Source organism: Prosopis cineraria, unplaced genomic scaffold, assembly GCF_029017545.1.
Source record: "Prosopis cineraria cultivar Desert tree isolate PC_DT_omini unplaced genomic scaffold, ASM2901754v1 PC2, whole genome shotgun sequence".
In the NCBI taxonomy this organism is placed as follows: domain Eukaryota; kingdom Viridiplantae; phylum Streptophyta; class Magnoliopsida; order Fabales; family Fabaceae; genus Prosopis; species Prosopis cineraria.
In genome coordinates this window covers 45,856,897-45,878,394 of record NW_026555333.1, presented here as the reverse complement: position 1 = coordinate 45,878,394, position 21,498 = coordinate 45,856,897, and the positions used below count along the sequence as shown (strand labels likewise).

The following is a 21,498-nucleotide window of genomic DNA, read 5'->3' as shown; positions in this document are numbered from 1 at the left end:
ACAAAAATAACCTCAGTTATGAAATTATTTGACAGATTTGCCCCTTCATCAATCATTGAAGTAAATCAAATTTTTTTAGTAAATGTGCATATATTAAATAAAAATATATCATAATTAAAAAAATTGGCAGGGGTATTTTAGTAAATTAATTATATAGATGCATATATTAAATAAAAAAGTATATCATAATTTAAAAAAATAGATAAGGGTATTTTATTAAATTGATTATATAAGTGCATATATTAAATAAAAATATGTCATAATTAAAAAAATTGATAGGGGTATTTTAGTAAATTGATTATATAGATGCACATATTAAATAAAAAAGTATATCATAATTAAAAAAAATTAGATATAGGTATTTTAGTAAATTGATTATATAAATGTATATATTAATTAAAAAATATATCATAATTTTAAAAATTGACACGATTATTTTAGTAAATTGATTATATAAGTGCATATATTAAATAAAAATATATCATAATTAAAAAAATTGATAGGGGTATTTTAATAAATTGATTATATAAGTGCATATATTAAATAAAAATATATCATAATTAAAAAAATTGATAGGGGTATTTTAATAAATTGATTATATAAGTGCATATATTAAATAAAAATATATCATAATTAAAAAAATTGATAGGGGTATTTTAGTAAATTAATTATATAAATGCATATATTAAATAAAAAGTATATCATAATTCTATGTACATACCAAACATACTTTTAAAATTTACTTTCACCTTCATTTTCATTTCCATATCCATTTTTATTTTCATTTCTATTTCCATCAAAAACATTTTTAGGATACCAAACGAGGCATAAATATTATTTCCTTCGACCCAAAATATAAGCATTATTCCTCAGTTGATTTTGGTTAAAAATATAAGTAACCTAGTACATATAAAATAATTTTTCCATTTTACTGATAGAACCTAGTTGCCTCGACCTCAAATTTAATCCAAGCTACAACTACTATAGAATAGTAGATAACTTGGGTTGATCTTTCGAGGAGGTCTTAAAGTCCTGTACTTAACTAGATTAAACTTAAATTAAAACAAAAAATGGAGGTCGAACTTGATTTTCAAATAAACTAAATAACTTGAAATTTAAATACATCAAATATATTTTTGAATTTTTTTTCAAACAGAGCAAACTAAATTAAGAGAGTGGAATGCAAATGAAGTGATGAAAATTTGATTATGACAACCCTCCCTAGAAAGTGTTTGTGCTCTATCCTTGACACCAAAATGAGTTCAATCTTCTACACTTCAATTAGGATATAATGGTTTAGGGATTCTTAAACTCACACTTAATTTAAGTAGTCTTACTAAGGCCTTTAACAATCCTAGCAAGAGTTAAGTGTGATAAAGCTCCAACTAATTAGCCCAACCAATTTCTTTAAGTTACTATCCTTGCCCAATTGCAACAAGATCTTGCCCTGTTGAGATTTAGTTTTACTCTTGAATTACACAAAATGCATGCATGACTCGAATAAAACAAGAGGAAGCAAATAAAAGCACAAGGGAATCAAAATCTAGAGCTGGTAATTCAGGCTAGACTTAATTCAAGCCAGGTTTATTCGAATCGAGTTTAAAGTATCCTACTTCTTCTAAAAAGCCCATATAGCCAAGCCCGACCCTAATACCTTCGAGCTTCGGGCTTATTTGGGCTAGCCCGAATACTTGAAACTTTTTTAAAATATTTTTTCTTTATTTTTCAAACCAATTTTAAATTTTAAATAATTTTATTAAACGTAAAATATTATCTTAATTTTAAAAGAATAAAATAAAAAATAACTTATCAATATTGTATTTAAGTAGCTTTGTTATTATTTTGTTGTATTATGTATAATGTATTTATGAATGTTTTTTTTACTTATAAATTAATATCTTAATTGTTTAAACATTGCTCTTATCATAGTCATATATAAATATTTTATATATTTTAATTAAATTATATAATTTTAATTATAATTAAGTTGATCTCAATTCAATTACAGTTAGACTACTAACTTAAAATTATTATCCTAATTAGTTCAAAGTTTTTAATAACTTTTAGGTAAATTGTACTTTTCATTTTTATGAATATAAAAAAATTGCCATCGTTATATTATATAAAAAAATTATTTAATTATGAGTAAAATATTATTTTTTTGAAATTATTTTTTAAAATTTTTATATTGTTTAACTTTTACATATAAGAGATTCTTACTCTAATTTACTCTTAATTTTTAACCAAATCTAGCATGGACAATAACCAAGTAATTATTTAAGAATATTATTTTATTTATTATGTTTATTTAGTAGTAAAGTTGGAAATTCATCCATGCCTAAATTTTATTTTTAAAATTATTTTTAATTTTATTTTTACTTTAAAATTAATTATCTTAATTTATAAAAAATATAAAATTATTTTTTTATTTGCAAATTATTTACAGGAGTCAAATTTTTTTAAAAAAATTGGGTCTTAAAATGTAAAAATTAATATTAAAATATAATTTAAATATTATTTTGAGATTTTTTATTGATTAAAAATAATAAAAATATGAAATATAACTATTTTTACTTTTTTTAAAAAAATAACTAAATTAAAACATTTATATATATAGTATTTTGGTATAAAATGATATAAAACTTTAAAAATTGAGTAATATTTATCATATTATATATATATTTTTTAAAAATTATTTTTTTTATTTGAGTATTCAGGCCAAGCCCAAACCCGATTGGGCTTGGCCTGAACCCGAACAATAAAAAATTAATATTTTTTTGAGTTTGGCCCTAAATTTTTCAGGTGGGTTCAGACTTGATCCAAATTATCAACTCTAAAAATTACAACAAGTAAAATGCAAATGGACAGCACATCAACTTAAAGAAATTGATTAAACAACTTTAATTATACATTACAAAAAAAAATGTCTAACTCAAGTAACAATATAAGAACTAAATAAAAGCAATCGCAGCTTAAATGGATTCAAACAAGATGAAGAGTAGAAACTCTCCCTAATCAATCTAAGGCCTCAAGAGCACTTTCACAACCTATATGGGCTTAGGTGATTAGTTCTCCATCAATTTCAACTCAACACCCTCATTAGTTCTCCATCAATTTCAACTCAACACCCTCATAAAACCAACAATGAAGTTTCAACCATGGAGGAAAATGGAGCTTTGACGAAGTATGTATGATTATGTATTGGAAATGAATGAAAGTGAGGTATGAAAATCAAATTCTAGAATTTGGAATTTCTACATAGTGGGCGAAATTACGAGAATATGAAAGAGCTAAGTGAAATCTAACGGAAGATGAAAGTAGATGGAATGAGAGGAATTGATGAAAGAAATGAAGTAGAAATAAGATGAAATGGTGTTGTTATGGGGAAAGAAGATAAATGGCATGAAGAAGAAGAAGAAAATCTAGAAAATAAAAATGAAAGATTGAGTGTGTGGAAATGGAATGTGGTGGCTCCCGTTAAAAGCTCCCCTTTGCCATTTTTTTTGTAAATTTTCCTAAAGCTGGCTCAGTGGTAAGGATCTTTGGGCTGGGAGTAAGAAAGCCTCTTAGCCCTTGGATTTAGGTTTACAAATCTGACTTAAGGATAAACATCAACAATAAAATAAATCTAAACTAAAATAAAATGACAAAATATTTACAATTGCTTTGCCCTCTTTGCCCTTGTAATCTTCACCAATTTCAACATGCAAATCTACCATTAAATGAACTACATTCTTGACCAATGGCTAGAATTTTGTCCAACATGGTCAACAAGTCAACAAGGATATCCTTCCACGCCTACATAGTCAAATGACCCCATTTGCTCAAGTCATGAACATTTTTCAATGTGTTAATTCAAATTAATTCAGCTTAGGTGTAAAAATGTGGAAAAATGGAAATATGATTAGAGCAAAATTATGGTAGGGGATTAGTTCAAAGGAGTTGTGATTAGCTCACTTGGAATTTTTCATTAAGAAATTCAAACACAATACACTTCCAAAGTAGCTAGAAAATACAATTAAGGCACTGAATAAGAGATGTTTTGGTGAATTAATAACAAACTAAATTGAACTCAAATTTAAACTAATAGGATTAAAAAGGAACTAAAAATTAATAACTTATTGGAAATTACAAATTTGGTCCAAAACTTTTAAAAATTGCAATTCTACTCCAAAATTACAAAAATTGTAAAAATTGCCCAAACTGCTCCCAAAGGCTTAAATATGCTCCAAATGACCTCACATTAGTGTTAAAACCCAAAAAAAAGGAATAAAATGATGTAATTATTATGGTTTATCATTTACCCCTGTATTTATTAATCTAGATATTTGTATAAATGTATTTCTCACTTATCATAGAGTATATTGGTAATTGAAACTAGGGGCTAAAAAGGAAAAATAGTTTATATTCTTTATAAGAATGGAGAATTTATTGTTATGCATTTTTTTTCAAAAAATATTTATATTTTAGACCGAAGGTAGCATCTTGTGTGTGTGTAATATATTACATGATAATAATGTAGCCTGGTTTATTAGGCTTGTAGTTTAAACTTCATAATAATATACATGCCTTATTTATTTAAATATATCTAATCAAAGACCTACATATAGCTTGATCTATTTTGGTAAATGGGCCATATTAGGCTTGAAGTAGGGTATGTTATTGGCTTATACTCTCACCTCAATGAAGCGAGGACATATCCATAATTTTTATAATTTGTTTTGAAAAAAATAATCTATTAAAGTTTTAATTATCAATATAAATGCACTCAATATATTTAATGAGGGTATAATTTAAATGATGTATAATTTTTTAAAAAAATTAAGATTTTAACTAAATTTGTCTAATAACTTTGAAGCAATTATTAATATATTATATTGTAAATTGAAAGGAGAGTACTAGAAGCATAGTTCATAAAAATAAAGAAAAAATTAATTATTTAATCTCTATATTCTTAACTTACTTGCAACTCAATCAATAAATTTTAATATGTTATAACTCAATTTTTATATTTTTGACTCAATTAAAACTGAATTTTTAAATTTTAACTTATTGCAACTTACTCTCTTTAGTTTAAAAATTTAATTTAAAACATTAGTCATTAAGGTTAAGAAATAATTTTTTTAGCAAATAGTTTCCAGAAATAATTTTAATCTTTATAATTTTAATTTCTAAAGGGTTAAAGTACAAAAATACACATTAACTGGTTGGCTAGAAGCATCTAATAGCCTAAAGTAAGAAAAAAAGATAAAAATACCCATAATGTTACCATAGTTTGTGTAAAAGTGACCAAACCATCAGTTAATTTTCGATGTTAGATACTAATTGTGCTTGTCATGTGTCAGTCATTGTTGACGTGGACTAAAGAAGGGGCAAAAACATCTACAGAGTTGTTGGTTATAAGCATCCAATTGCTTAAAGTGAGAAAAGTAATAAAAATATCCATAACATTATTAAAATTAGTGTAAAAGTGATCAATCCATTAAATCTCTTAAATGTTGACCATTTAGTTGATATCTAAGCAGAAGTTGACTATTTTTCATTAATGAAGACAAAAAATATTCATAGGTTAATTCCAATGAAGGTTGATCGATGACATATCCCACCAAATCTCATTTTTTTTGTTGACATATCCCACCCTCTCCCTCCCACCCTCTTCAATCATTTTTTTTTACTTACAAAACTTGAAATTTAATACAGTGAGATATATTATATACAATTGAAGATTGAGATTAAGCATACCTCCTACGTTACCCATCTTAAGAATATTGTCACAACTTTAAATAATTTTATTTATGATATGTTTGAAATTCTTAAATAGTTTTTGCCATTGTTGCAAAGAAGCGAGCAATTTAATTTAATGTTTGGTCAAAATGATATTTTTTCACATGATATTTATACAACAATCGATCAACCTCTATAGAATTTCACTTAGAAATATTTTTTGTCCAAGTTAGTGAATAAATGGTTAATTTCTGATTAAGTGTAAGCTAAATAGTTAATATTTAAGGAATTTGATGGGTTTGTCACTTTTGCATCAACTTTAGTAACATTATATGTATTTTTGTCATCTTTTTCACTTTAAGCTACTAGATGCTCTTAACTGATGATTTCGTGGACATTTTTATCCTTTTTTTTAGTCTACATTAGTAAAAATTAACACATGACAAGTATAGTTAGTATTTAACTCAAAAACCTAACAGCATTAGGGCAAAGTTGACAGTGTAGTCATTTTCGCACTAACTTTAATAACATTATAAGTATTTTTATTTTTTTCTCACCTTAGACAATTAAATGTTTCTAACCATTCACTTGATAGGTATTTTCATACCTTAACTTATTTTTAAAATGCACAAATCAATATTTTAAAGATAATTAACACTATAAGAGCTGATATGCAATAAGTAAAAGTTTAGAGAGTGAACTGCAAGGGAATTAAAACTATAACCATAATGAGTAAAAATATAGAGATTAAGTTTTAATTGGATTAAATTAAAATCTCAGTATCACACGATTAATTTTTTAATGGTTGATTTTCTTTCTTTCTTTGTTTTTTTTTTTTTCAAAAGTACGTACTAGTAAGCCGCTAGTGTATCTTCGCCGTATATAGCTTATCCTCGGCTCTCAAAAAGGGAAAAGCTTTTCTCAAGCCGCTTCAGGCGTACCTTAACCCCTTCGAAGCCCTAATCGCACTGTACGCTATACCGCGCACGAGGTAGGCAGCGTACTCAGGGATTATAATATCTTTTCCAGAGATCAGAGTCTCCGAAGGAAAGTATTGAAATCACCAATTTATTCTTGTTTATGTCTGAGTTGGTAGGTTGAAGTGATCGGATTCGGTGTTGAAGTTGGTGCAAACTGCAAATATCTCCCTGCTCACTCTACTATGGTTAGTAGCGTCCGTACCTTTTTATCCTTCAGTTACCAGTAGTTAGCTCTATGTTGCTTCATGTTTTTCTTCGTTTCTTACTTGAAGCACTACCAATCAAGGCCCTTTGGCATTCCTGATTCTCACTCTATGATGGTTTGTGAGATTAACTAAGCCCATTTGCCATTTGATGCCGAATGCCGATGCATGTTATTGTTTTCTTAACGAGGTTTTAGAGAAAAACGCAGAAGTATCTATATTTGAGGCTGGCTATTTTCTGTTGTTTTGGCTATAGTTAAATCGAAGTGGTGGAAGAGATCGGTTTAGAAGGGATTACCCTTCAAGATTTGAAGATAAAGGTAGCAGTGGGCGGAGCAACAGCAGCAACCCCCCTTCCAGGCATCTTTGGGTTGGGAATCTAGCACACAGTATATCAGAGAATGAACTTGCCCGTCATTTTCTACAATTTGGACCACTTGAGAGTGTTGCATTTCAGCCTGGTCGTAGTTATGCTTTCATCAATTTCAGAAGGGATGAGGATGCTATTGATGCCATGGCAGAACTTCAAGGTTTTCCTGTTTCAGGCAACCCGCTTAGAATTGAGTTTGCCAAGGCGGTCAGTCCTGCCCACCTTTTTCTGTCTGATGCTTTTTCAGATGCTTTTTCATGCGTATATGTACATAGTTCAGCTGTTCAAATAAATTATTTATTCAAGGCAAAAAATTGACTAATTTAAATCGGAGAAAACTTGTAAGACAAACGTAGGCATCCAACTCACTACTTGGGATGTATGATAGGCCATCAAATTACAGTGCTTAAAAAATATGCTTATGACAGAAACGGTGCATAAAATTGCTTCTTTCCATTCAGTAAATGATTCACTCCAAACAAGGGTACGAAGTGATCAATTCAACTTTCCGGAAGAATAAATATGCTGTCATTTTCTGGATCGATACGGCATGAACTGTTCACTGCCTTTCTCTAGTTCTAAAGTGATTTTCTATGTAGCAGATTCCAGGGGCACAAACTGTGTCAGTCTGTCAGATGCCCTTGTGATAATTAATATTTTCTTTTTGAGGAGATAAAAATGTGTTGACTTTTGAGATCTCATGTCAAATCCACTAAAAAATGAAAAGGAGGATAACAGTGCGCTTTTGCTCGCCAGCCAGAGCCCAGATTAGTTAATTATATAATATGTAATACCATCTTGCTCTTAGACCTGAAGAACATGCTTGTATAATAAGAGTATAAATTCTGCCCTGATTGAACTTTTCATGTCAGCATGCTGGCTTCAATAAATCTAACAAGGTCTGGGATTATTATCATTTAAATGAAGTTTCTATTCCTGATTACAGTTTTTATAAGATTTTCAATTAAACAGGATGCTTAGAGTTAATTTCTCACCAGAAAAATTGGAGCTTTAGCTAATCAGTGATCATTTCTTTATACAGTCTTTTCTTTGAGCTTCTTGTACTATACAATTGGTAGCTTTTGTATGTTGATAGACTGTAGCTGATGAGGAAAGAATATCTTGAAAAAGTGAGGAAAGAAACTTCATAAAAGGTTATACGTTTTTTATGTCCTTGGCAATTCAACTTCAGGTAACGGCCCCAATTACTTGCACTATACGGTGAAGACTAACTGCTGAAATAATTTGATACTGTACATTATCAAGAGCTAGCAACTTATTATAATGATAATGTGTCCAAGCAATGACCAATAATCATGAATGTAACTCCTCCAATGTCCAGCTCTGGATTCATCTCACAATTCCATCCAAAATAAAATCATTTATTTCTAAGGGATGAGTAATGAAAGCATGCGGATTCTCTAAGGTTGGCAGACTATTATTCTTTGTTAGAAATTCAAGCCCTTTAATTCCAGTGCCATGGCTTTTGAAAGGGAGCGAAAATGGCTTTGCATTCAAGCATTTAGTGTGGTTGAGGAGACAGAGTTGACTGGTTGCAAAGCAGTTGAACAACTTTTATGGGTTTTAACAAGTTACATACGCACATCAATTCAATTGATAGCCCGGTCAAATGTTTCTGTTACTAGGGTGAAATATTTGGTCAAATATGAGAAAATAAATGCAAATCAGTGTGCTCCTAAATCTGAAAGACAGATTCAAATCCCCCAGCTTGGTTCCATTGAATGGATACTGTAAATAATTTGAAATACTTCAATATCCTCATATCTCTGTAAAAAGTTGGGAAAATATGGATTGTGTTTTCGAGATCATGTTGGTGAGGCTGGATTTTTACTTAAGATCCACAGCAATTACACTGTGCCACATAATGTAGCCTTCCATTTTAATTATTTCTGGCTTTCTATGACATACATGGGGAATACTGATGATTCACTGTCAAATATTCAATCTATTGTTATTCATATGATGCCAAATCATAAGACCTTGTGAGGAAGTTTCTGCATGTTGAAATTTTCATATACAATTCAATTCACCACCATGGGGGCTTTGATGTTTGATCAATGCCTGCTTGCAATTTTGATTATCAACCAAACACCATGAATCGTGCCACAAAACACTCTTTAACTATTGGAAATCACTTTTAAGCAGTGAAAGTGCATGGTCTAACATGAATCTTTTTAAGTATTGCTATCTATATGGAATCTCTCAGATTGTAGAAATTATGGATGGAGCATTGATATGAACTATAGAAACCATAGACAGAAACTTATGAAAAGGAAGTTTAGCCCATCCAAAGTTTCTTCCTGAACCTGATATTGTTATATGGGTTTCCAAAGGTAAAAAAGGCTATTCTCATGAGAGATAAACTTCCCATAGTGTGAGTGGTCAGGCTCAGGATCTTTACTGCTTGATGCAAAGTTCAAGGACCTGAAGTTATTGTGTGTGGATAAAAGCCTAAAATATGCCATGTTACTATGGCAGATGGTTGCCAGCTGTTGTATTGAGGCAAACAGATTAGAAGAACATTTTCAAAATGGAAAAAAAAAACACATAACAAAAGTGATTTAAGAGGTAGTCGAGAAAAAATGATCACATGAAAAGTTAGAATCATCACTCCCGGCCTCCAAATCATCTGCTCATCACTTATTTTATCATTGACAGTGGGCTTAACCCATCTTATTCTTCGTTCAATGGATGTAGTTTTTGAATTAGAATCATTAATGTCATCTAGAGTGGCAGGACAGAGGCAGTATGAGAGGTTTTGGTTGAAAATTCAAAATGATGAAGGAAGCAAAATTGTTATAGGCTAAAGTAGCTCCCTAGTAACATGAATAAGGGTTCCAACCAGGTTTTGTTCAGATTTAAGACCTGCGAATCCTTCATTGGAATTCTTGGGCTGATGACAGATGTGAAAAATCTCCTCTGCATACGATTCTAATGTGGCACCTGCCATAAATTGATGGCCGCCACAGCTATAGCAGCCACCTTGTTGAGACTGCTATTCCTTGTGGGGCTGCATTGGCATGGCCTGAGCTTGGGAGCTTCAAAGCCATCATGGTGGCCGCCATTGACAACACTTTGCTGTTTCTATTTGCAGCAAGAACATGATGCACTCTTAAGCAATCACATTAATAAGCTTAATTTGTTGGATATTGATATCTGCAATGGAATTTATTCTCGTCATTGAAAATTGGCAATTTATATTTTGTGATCTCAGCCAGGCAATAGGGTTCATACTAGCTTTATATTTAGCGATCCCTTAAATTTTGACCTTCACTTGCAACTCTGTAATCCAATATCAACCTCCCATGGTCCCACATATTAGTAGAATATTTCCACTCGCTTTCTGTCCAAGTTAATTGTAGGCTTTGGTCGTCTAATACTTGTGAGAGGCTTAATTATAATACCTCTCAGTTTATATTTTAAGGTGACTAAACCATTTCAGCCTTAATCTTACCTACCTGCCATTTTGGTTTCTCTAAAATTTACGCTGTCCTTCTGCTGGCACTTACTGTGGTCAGTTATTGATTGAATTTCTGCTGTGGCTCAAGTAATACGCTTTTTACCATCAGTTTGAATTGTAGAAAGGGTTTATTTGCCTCAATTCTAAATGATAAGTGGTATAATAAGGGGCATATGCAGCAACATATCAAAGTAAAAGAGATGCTATTATTATCCTGTTGATTGGACCCCTATTACTTTCTAAAACTAATTTACATGTCATAAAGATGAGGACCATGTTTTTCTAGACATTCTAGCTGTAGTAACCTCTTAGCGCTTGTATAAAAGCTTTTATATTTCCTTTAAATGCCATTCATTTCTTTATTGTGATTGGATTTAGGGATAAGAGAGAAACAGATAAAGATATGCTGAGTAAATGAGAAGATTCCACTGGTGAAAGTGTCCTTTTCCTTAATTATAGGCGTTTATATTGCTTAGATGGGAAAAGAAACTATATTAGATATGCAAGAAAGAGGACAAGATATCCTTAGCAAGAAAAGCAGGAAAGAAAGGATAAGTAAAAAAGGAAAAAAAAAAGGAGAACATGCCAGTGGAATAGTTGCCTCACTGCCTTTCATGGTAAACCTTAAAATGACCAAGTGAGTGACAGCAGAGCTCTGCTCATTCAACAAATGAGCTTTAAGCTCTGCTTAAACATGACTTATTTAATAAGCAAGTATATTGGCTTGACTCATCAAGCTCGTTTAAAGTTGATGCTTCTTTGTTCAAAAGCATGAACTTAAGCCCATAGAAATTCAGTCAAAACTTAAACTGCCTCACGCCTCATTTAAATATTATATATATTATTTATTCTCTTGTATATAAATTATTTTAAATTATTTACTCTATGTTATGTGAAATACATACAACAAGAATAACAAGCTTTATTCCTTTAGGTGGGGTTTCACTACATGAATTGTATGACGCTATTGTGCCATATTATTTACCAAGTTTTTAGAAATATTGTTAACTAAGAGGTTTTGATCAGTAATTTTCAAAAGTGTTTTTTTTTGGCCTTCCTCCACTTTTTTTAATAGGGCTCAAAGTTATCTGTGCTGCTGTCCTCATGGGTACCTCTTGTGATTTTCTTTGTATATGTCCAAATCATGTCAAACGTTTTTTACCATTTTTTCCTTATTAGGTGCTATGCCCACCTTTTCTCATATGTGTTCATTTCGGATTTTATCTTTACGTATATGATCGTACTTCCATATCAACATTCTTATTTTTACTACTCTAACTTTATGCTCTTACCGTCCTATTAAAGATCAACATTTACTACTATATAATGTTACTAGTCTTATGACAGTTCGATAAAACTTCTCTTTAAATTTATTAGTTACCTTATGATTGCAAATATCTTTTTTAGCCTTTATTTAGTTAAGCCACCTGACTTGTATCTTATATATAATATTCCCATCAATTTTCCCATCATATTAAATAATAGCTCCCAAATATTTAAACCTTTTCAATTGAGGTATAATTTGATAACCTAATTTTACTTCCAACTTACTATTAATTGACCTCTTATCAAAATTACAATGCAAATATTATGTCTTACTCTTGCTCAAGTGGAAGCTTTTTGACTCCAATGTCCTCTTTCATAGCTCAAGTTTATAATTAATTTCTTCTTTTATCTCCGCAATAAAAACTATATCATCTGCTAAAAGCATGCATTTGGGATTTTCTCTTGAATATGCACAGTCAAAACTTTTAGGATCAGGTCAAACAAATAAGGATTTAGAGATGATTCCTAATGTAATTTAATCTTTATAGGAACACCGCTAAATGTTCTTATACTAGTTGCTGTCCTCTTATACATATCTTGCATAGCTTTGATGTTACATAAAATACATAAGTAGTATATTAATACTTTTTTTGTTTATAATCTAGCTCTAGTGGGATAAGGTTTGTTGTTGTATAATCTAACTCTCATTGAGCCAAGTTTAGTTGAGCAAGGATGTTTTCAATCTTGAATCATTAACCAATGTGTCCCAATCTGAACTCGAGCTTTTTTCATTTAGCATACAAGTTGAGCCTGAACAACTCCAAGAAGAAACATGGTTTATTCATCTATACTTTCCCCTAGTAGGAAAACCAACTTGGAGTCTATGAATCAATTTTGCCCTAATATTTCCATATCAACACTTGACATAGAAGCAACCTTTTCGCTTGGCTGAATAAACATGACATCTACTTGATAGCTAAACCATACAAGGGACTGATTTAGTTTCATGCATTAAGTCTATGTTAAAGTAGACGCTCTGCTCTTTCAGGTAATTAGGACTAGAAGCAAGGCACAAATCCCTTGTGATTGTCAGGAAGCTTCATCAATTGTTTTCCCATGGAGCCTCCCTTTTTTTTGCAAGATAGACCTATTTAATATCATGTACCCCTTCCGTCCCAAATTATAGGGCACTTTTGAAGGAGTTTTTCCGTCCCAAAATATAAGACACTTTGGGTAGATTAAAGTTTCATTAAATGCGTCAATTACAATATTACCCTTTCTTTCTCTATAATTAATTCCTGTCCCTTCTCTTTTCAATATATTAAATGATGGATATTTTTGAAAGTTTATATTTTTGTTTTGGAAAGATAAAGTTGTTAGGTGTATTTAATGAGGTTTATTGGTATGTGAGATTTTGTCTAAAAGTGTTTTATAATTTGGGACGGAGGTAGTATCATTTAATATAAGCTACAGGGTTACACACTGCATTAGCATTTAATATTACAACAGCATTCCACTGGGTGTTTTTCAAAGTTACTTGATAACGGTGGACGTATTGTTTATCTAAATGCCAGTCCATGTGCCTATAATAACCATGGCTTAATCCTTTGATGGAGTTCTCTTGGAATGGGACTATCATATTAGTGAATTCTTGTCTCAGTCACTGAAAAAAAAAAGAAAAAACCTAGCCACTTGGGCAACAAAATCAAATGCTAGTCGGATTTGTTTAAACTATAATCTATTGCCAAATTGAATTAACTCCTTGATGGGTGCCTAAGTGGGATAAGGAATCTTACTCCAAAAGTTAGATATTGAGGTGGGAGAACCAACTTACTTAAATACCTCATTGAGCATCTTATGCCACTCAAGCTGAGACTTGGTATCCTATGCTGCCAATCAATTAGCCTCCGATGGAAAGTCAATGTCGTGGCAATTGCACTCCATGGCAATTAACTTAATCTCCTACCAATTAGAACTCTTTATGGGTAGTTCTCTACGAAACTGTTGACAATCAGGTTTTGATACCAATTGATGGGTATCTAAGTGGGGTGGGGAACCTTACTCCAAAAACTAGCTGTTGATGTAGGAGAACCAACTCACTTAAATTGTTGATCATCCCATACCACTCAGTGTGAGACCTGATATCTCATATTTTTCAAGAATTAGTGGTCCTCTCGGATTAAGATTTGGAATTGCTGTGTTTTCTCTTATCTATTTGCTCTAATGTACTAAATATGAAAAAAAAAAAATCCTTAATTGGGGTTGTCAGCTGTTTTTTAGTTTTTGCCACCCCCCTTTTCATGTTTGGATTTCTTATCTCCTGTCATATTACTTCTTTTCTAATTATCAATCTCTTTACTTCTTCTATGTGTTGTATAAAAACTAAAAGGTCATGACAAGGGGGAGATACAGAACATCTTAAGAGTTCCTCCAAAACACAATCTTTAATATTTAGAGGAACTGACATATTTTTCCTCAGTAATCATCCCACTGTCAAGAAAACTCAACTTTTCTGTGCATATGAGTTTTCATTTCTTCACTGTCAGTATCCTATGCATGATTTCCAGAATGAAAAAAGAACAGTGACTATAATGCATTGCATGTCACGAACAAATTATTCCAGATTTAATTCTCAAATGATGCAGTTATTACAACACTTGGCTTCTATTGTTGAGGCAAGAAATGGCACTCACGGGGTTTGGTTAGTTTCAGCGTGTGGAATTGTATTGATTCCTTGATATAAATGCACAATATTTACTTAACTAATTGAAATAGTTGAGACTGGTAGCTTCTGAATGATCGAGTGTGAAAGTAAGCTAAATTTGTACATAAAATCCTGTTTCTTGATGGCCTAAGTGAGTACATACAACGTAAGTAAAAAGATATGGTTTCTTTGTGATTGGTTAAAATGGTTAAAATGAAGGCAACTTTCCATAATTCCATCTCTTTCCCTCGATTATTTGATGGAACAGTACCATCTGCTCTCAGACTTGTAGGTGTCAAATAGAATTAACTAGCTAGCATGTCACTTGAACTTGGTTTGTACATTTCATTTACAATCAAGAAAATGTCTTTGATCTTAAAAACAGATCTCTGGTTCTTGTAATGGTAAAATGTTGATAAGATTTGCAGTAAGAAGTACGAGATGGGTTAATTTTGACAGCCCTAATAATTGAGGCATCAATCTTAACATCATTTGATATCAAACATCTTGGGTAACTGAAACTACATATAAAAGCTCTACAGCAACAGTGTGAAATTGATGGGCCTCAAGGAAGTCTGGGAAACCCAACCTTAATAATGCAGTACCAAGGGCAACGAGCCACTCTCAAGTACCATACAGAGCATCCAATGCTACACTACGTGAAACTTAGGCATCTCATCCTACCTAGTCCTATCATAGTACAACAGTTTGAAATTGATGGGACCCAAAGAATCGATGTCTTGAGAACTGCAGTTTGCAGCATTTCTCCGTCACTTCTTAGAGGTTAGAGCCCTCTTAGGTAGCTCTCTGTCATTGGTCAACCAACTCTAATGGCAAGGGGGTTTACTGAACTCACCATTAAAAGTGTGTTGTCAAAGGGGAAGAACCACTCTCCTTAAGTACCACATCAAGCATCTTATACTACGAGATATGGAACGTTGGCTTCTCCTACTACCCAGTCCCGTTCAGAAATACTTTGACTTTTGCATGGACTTCTGTGTAGATGATCAAGGATTGCTTATTGGGAAACGTCTTGATTTGGATGGAATTCAGTTAATATGGGAGACATGATACAGGGTTTAAAGAATATTAAGGCTGAGGGATTAACTTATTTCATTTATCTTGGTTGTCAATGCCTTAAATTGGATGAGATATCTATGGAGAATGTCATTATGCAGGGTTTAAAAGGAAACAGATCCTTGGCAATACTGTATGCTGCATTTGGAGGAAAAAACTAAAACCTACCGATGTTAGAAGCTACTTCTAATGTTATAAGCTATTTTCTTTTTAGAGTTTGCCTTATATTTTGTGTCTATTTCTCTCCAACAGCTCCAGGTACATTTACCTCTTATTAAAGAGGATCTGGGCTCTCAGTTATCTCACTTATACGTAAGAGCATGATAACATTTTGCTTGTGACTGGACATATGAATAATATTTATAAAATTTTGTTTCTGCTGAAGGTTTTTATGTGAGAATTTGATTTGAGGATAATAATTCACTTTTGTCCAGGTGGTTTTGTGGATATTAATTTGGTCGTCCATCTGTTGCCTGTTTGACTTCTTCATCTAGTTGATATTTCATGTAAATAATAATGGTTTACTATGCGGGTGACTGACTGTCCTCTATTGACTGTTTGGTTTAGTTTTCCCCCATCTTTGTTCACTTAAAATTTAAAGATATTGTTGAGGTTCACAATAACTTAAAAAGCTTAAGCTAAGGGCCACAGTTGATTTTATTATGACTAATGTGCCTACCCCCTCAAATGAAGATTCTTTTGGTTGATACATGATAGTGTAGATAAACCATATGCTCTCCATACTTGGTGCAGAAACTTAAATTGTAATTAAGAAAATGTCGCCTGCCATGGATTGAACTTTGAACTATTTCGTCATTGAAGCTTTAATGCCATGTAAAGCAAAGGTTACAATAGAGAAGAATCTTTAGCTTTTACAGCACGTATCAATGATAATACTGACAAAAACTATGATATTTGAAATTTATTTATGAAGTTTGCAACTTGTAAAAGAAATATGACAACAATGTAAAACTCACAATCTAGCTGGGAGTACAGCTAGATAAGATCAATTCTTAATTCTCTTGAGTTATGTTGGATGACAGCAATCACGCACTTTCATAATTGTCATTTTGTGATGTGAGCTGTTTTTGCAAAATATTGGATTCTGAGTGTGTGCAAAATATTGGAATTTCACATTCAGTATGTTTCTAAATACAGGATAAGCCATCTTCACTAACACGTGATGAAGACCACTCTTGGGATGAACGAAGCTCAGGGAGAAGAGGATCTCCTTTCACTCAAAGAGAGTTTAGAGGACGCCATGGTAGTCCTGAGCCTCCTTATCCCGACAAATCCAAGCTGACTGATAAAAACCCAGAACCCAGTGAGGTTTTGTGGATAGGATTTCCATCTCAATTGAACGTGGATGATTTAGCCTTGAGAAAGGCTTTTTCTCCATTTGGTGAGATTGAGAAGATCACAACATTTCCAGGTCGTAGTTATGCTTTTGTTCGTTTTAGGAGTCTAACTTCAGCACGCAGAGCAAGAGATTCTCTGCAGGGAAAGTTATTTGGAAATCCACGCGTACATATTTGTTTTGCAAAGAGTGAAGCTGGTTCATCAAGCAGTGGAAGGTTTTCAATTAATTCCCCTTCATCCCCATTTTATGCATCTAGCGGTCGTCATGGATCAATTGAGAACTTGAGAAAAGATAGGAGTATCATGGGCTTTAGTGGAGACCGTAGTGGTAGTTCCCCTGATATATTCCCAAAATGGGACTTGGCAGATTCTGATGCTTATGATTCAGATAGAAGGGGCTCTTCACGGGCTAGTGGATTCACTTCATATGAACAAAGGAGAGTTGGTGAAAAGTTGCCACCCCTTGGAGTACTACAAGAAAGTTTTGGACACTCAAGAAGTCCTTCTAGAGATAGACAAGCTCATTTGGGTACTTTTCCTCAAAGATTTCCTCAAAAGCATGCATTATTTGAAGATCCACGGGACTTGCCAGATGATCTGTATTATCAACATGACGCTAAAAAGCTGAAGACTGTATCTCTTCCTTCTGAAAAAGAGCTTCCAGAGTATCCTCTTTCTGATTTAGAAAGGCAGAGGCATATGTTCCCAAGGTTATTAACTGATTTGCCCCAACATGAGGTCCTTGATAACAGAATTGATGCTGGACCTGTTGTGCATAGACAAACTTTTGATCCCAAACCAAATTCCCCTTTTGCTCGGTCAGATCGAAGTGAGCACCGGAATCCTAATGATAGTTTCCGCATGGGTGCCAGTTCTCTGCAATCACATTCTATTGAGAAAAGAAGACTCACACCTGAACCTAGTAACTCATCCTTAACTGAGTGGAAATGGGAAGGAACCATTGCCAAAGGTGGAACACCTGTTTGTCGTGCTCGCTGCTTCCCTGTGGGAAAAGTCCTGGATATCATGTTGTAAGTAGAATGTCTTATGTTGAGTTTGCCTTGTCATCGCATCAATAACTTACATATTGCTGTTTTATTATGAATGGCATCGATTGTATGTCTTTTCTCATCATAACATAGGCCAATGAAATTGCTACTAAAATGTACTTTTTGAGGTTAAATCTTTTTTATCAACTTCAAAGGCGATGGTTCTAGTAATGGGCTTAATGCTATGAATTGTTGTTCCATATAGCGAGAGAGATGTTTTGTACTATTAACATTTCTGAAGCCCTTGTATTTTGGAGGGTCCTTTTTTCAACGGCGACTTTGTCCATGGGGTTGCTTCTATGAAGCTGGAATTAGGTTCTGTGTGATTAGAAATGGATATTGGTTGAGTTAATACATCATAATGTAGAAGGCCAAAAAAAAAAACAGTTGCAGGTTTGGCTTGATTAATAAATAAGTTAATTGTGCTTTGATAGACATTTGTTGAGCTTGAATTAACTCATCTGTTTGATTGGATGTTGGAACTTGTCTTAACATATTCATTATTTTTATGCATTGATTTTGCTTCCTTATGGAAGTTGTTGAACAAGATCTTTTAGTTAATAATATTCTTAAAAGCTTGATTGATGATGAGCATAATGGTATTATGCAATCTATGTAGCCGACCTCATGCTTCTTGTTGTTATTGTTGTTTATTTTACTTCCCTATGACTATCAATGCATAATTATTTTTCAATCAAAATTAGAATTTGGTCTTGTGCTTTGAATAAAATTTGAGGCAAGTTGCATTGTTCATAGCTTATGAATGGTACATTTGATAGAATTTATATTATTTATAGATTAACTGTAGCATTGCATTAATTTATATGAAAAAAATCATAGAAAATAGAGTAGAAAAAAATATTTGTGTCAGTCAGCTATCAGTGTGCCATCTAAATGGTCTTTCTGTGGTGAGAGTTTGGGAGCGAAGCACCAGAAGCATTAAGAAAGATACTTTTACAATACAGGGTTGTTTGCAATTGATCCCTTTGACATCCTTATTTTGGATCCCTTTCCCTTCCCAACTTGAAATCGTGAATGGAACAGGCTCAAGTTTTAATAACTCGATCCCCAACTTCAATTATTAAGAACTACTCCGAGCAAATTGCTTCCTTTAATTCAGCTACCTTACCGCATACTCAGCTACCTTACCTTGCCAAATTCAATTTTCAAAATGATTTCATATTAGCATGTTGAATGCTCGGCAAATAGAGGGATTACTTACCATCTTTAATTTCATTGATTGTTTGACTCCTGTTGTACTTGTTTCCATAAGTCATACTTATAGCTGCACTCATTATCTATCTTGTTTCACCCCTCATTGTTCTGACTTGGGTTTTAATCTCAATACCATAATTTCAGACCTGAATTCTTGGATTGCACAGCGAGGACTGGTCTAGACATGCTTTCAAAGCATTATTACCAAGCGGCTGGTGCTTGGGTTGTTTTCTTTGTGCCTGAAAGCGATGTTGACATTGAATACTACAATGAATTCATGCATTACCTGGGGGAGAAGCGTAGGGCTGCAGTTGCTAAGTTAGATGACAGAAACACCTTGTTTCTTGTACCTCCATCAGATTTCTCAGAGAAAGTATTGAAGGTACCTGGAAAGTTGAGTATATCTGGTGTGGTTCTAAGGTTGGAGCATCCGGGTTCTACTCAAGGGTCCATGCACAATGAAAATGAATTGAGTGCATTGTATCCAAAGCCACCAATGCCATCAGCTCATAGCCCCCCACAATTTACATCTATTCCTGAATTGGGTGCATCGGGGATGAGCAATCTTTCGTTCCTTGGAAATAAGATTTCAGCAGCTCTGCCTACCGGACCTGCCATGGCTGGTGTATCTGGTTCTCATGATGGAAGAAGGGGACACGAGTATCCTGCTCAACAGCAGAACAATACATCTGGGCCAAATTGGTCTGCCAACAATCTTCAGACCTTGATCTCCAATAGAAATTTACCATTACAATTGTCAACTGGTGCTGTTGAACCTCTTGCTCAGGATCAGCAGCAGGACATTCAGAGGTCAGTGCTTGATGTCAATTCAAACCAACGTGTCGGTGAAAACAAGTCATCTCTTCAGGAAATAAGGCCTCTGGATTCTTTATCTCTGCCTGGTGGATCCCTCCAACAAGAGCAGCTCGCACAACTAGCAGCATCTCTTCTTGAGCAGCAGAGGCAATCAGGGAGCGGTCTTAGTGTATCTGCGGCGTCACATGATCCGAGGCAAATTCATAGAGTTAACGGGTCTGACTCCTCCTCCAGATCATCCCAAAAATACCCCATTCAAAATAACTCAGTGAATCCTGAACTCGCAACAGCTCAGTATGGTCAAGTTCTACAGATTCAAAAGCAACAGCAGATGTCAAATGTGCCTCAAGGATCACAGATGGTTCAAAGAGAGCCACAAAGAGTGACTAACGGAAATCAGCAACAGCTAACTGGAAGTAACATGCAGCAAGATGCAGAAGCTGATCCACAGAAGCGTCTACAAGCGACATTACAGCTGGCTGCAGTTCTTCTTCAGCAAATTCAGCAAGGGAAAGGAAGTTGAACAGTGCCTGGCTCTTTTTAGTCTGTCCGAGCTTAAACGAGAATTACGGCTTGTAAATGGACTGGTTAGAGTTTCAGTTTATGCAGGACCTGTTTAGGAAATCTGTGATTCATAGTAGTAATGCTGGTTCTTGGCTTTCTGATTAACTATCTGGTTTGAAATTAAACTGGCGATCTCCCTCACTGTTCAGGCTTCTTTAAAGTGTTTTTTTTTGGCCAACTAATAGTTTTCTACTATAAAAAGTTAGCTTATATTTCAGATAGAGAATAAAGCTACATAATTTAATATTTTAATAACAATTTTATAAAGATAGAGAAATATGTACTTTTATTTGGTTTTCACTGCAGTTTTAAACTTTTTAAATTAAATTTTAGTAGTCTGTATTTAATTATTTATCTTTTCTTATAATTTAATATTTTAATAATAATTTTATAAAGATCAAATCGAAAATGTTCAAATATTGATATAATGGTTAGGGGAAAAAAAAAAGGAAGAGGATGAAAAGGGAAGAGGAGAGAATTCTCTATTCTGGAGAATAACACTATTTTTATTAGCATATTTTGGTTTTTTAACCAATACACAATAAATAATGAAAAAAAAATTATCCAAATGCTATATCATGAAAAGTATTTATCAAAATGTTACATTGAAAATCGTTTAGATTGAGAACGATTTTGTAATTGTGAAGAAATCGTTCACATCAAAAATAATTTTTTAGTAAGAAATTATTT

At 32.9% G+C, this 21,498-nt stretch overlaps 1 protein-coding gene across 2 annotated transcripts; it reads left to right on the top strand.

The window, feature by feature from the left end:
• Window positions 1-6,627: 6,627 nt before the first annotated feature.
• Window positions 6,628-20,949, top strand: LOC129302379 (flowering time control protein FPA). Of its 2 annotated transcripts, XM_054941212.1 has the most exons (5): window positions 6,628-6,715; window positions 6,821-6,889; window positions 7,164-7,484; window positions 16,964-18,195; window positions 19,573-20,949. In XM_054941212.1, the coding sequence occupies exons 2-5, from the start codon at window positions 6,887-6,889 to the stop codon at window positions 20,765-20,767; spliced, it is 2,751 nt and encodes a 916-aa protein (XP_054797187.1). In that variant the 5' UTR covers window positions 6,628-6,715; window positions 6,821-6,886; the 3' UTR covers window positions 20,768-20,949. The 2 variants fall into 2 exon arrangements, with proteins under 2 accessions (XP_054797187.1, XP_054797188.1); XM_054941213.1 differs by having other exon boundaries at window positions 6,646-6,889.
• The last annotated feature ends 549 nt before the right edge of the window (window positions 20,950-21,498 follow it).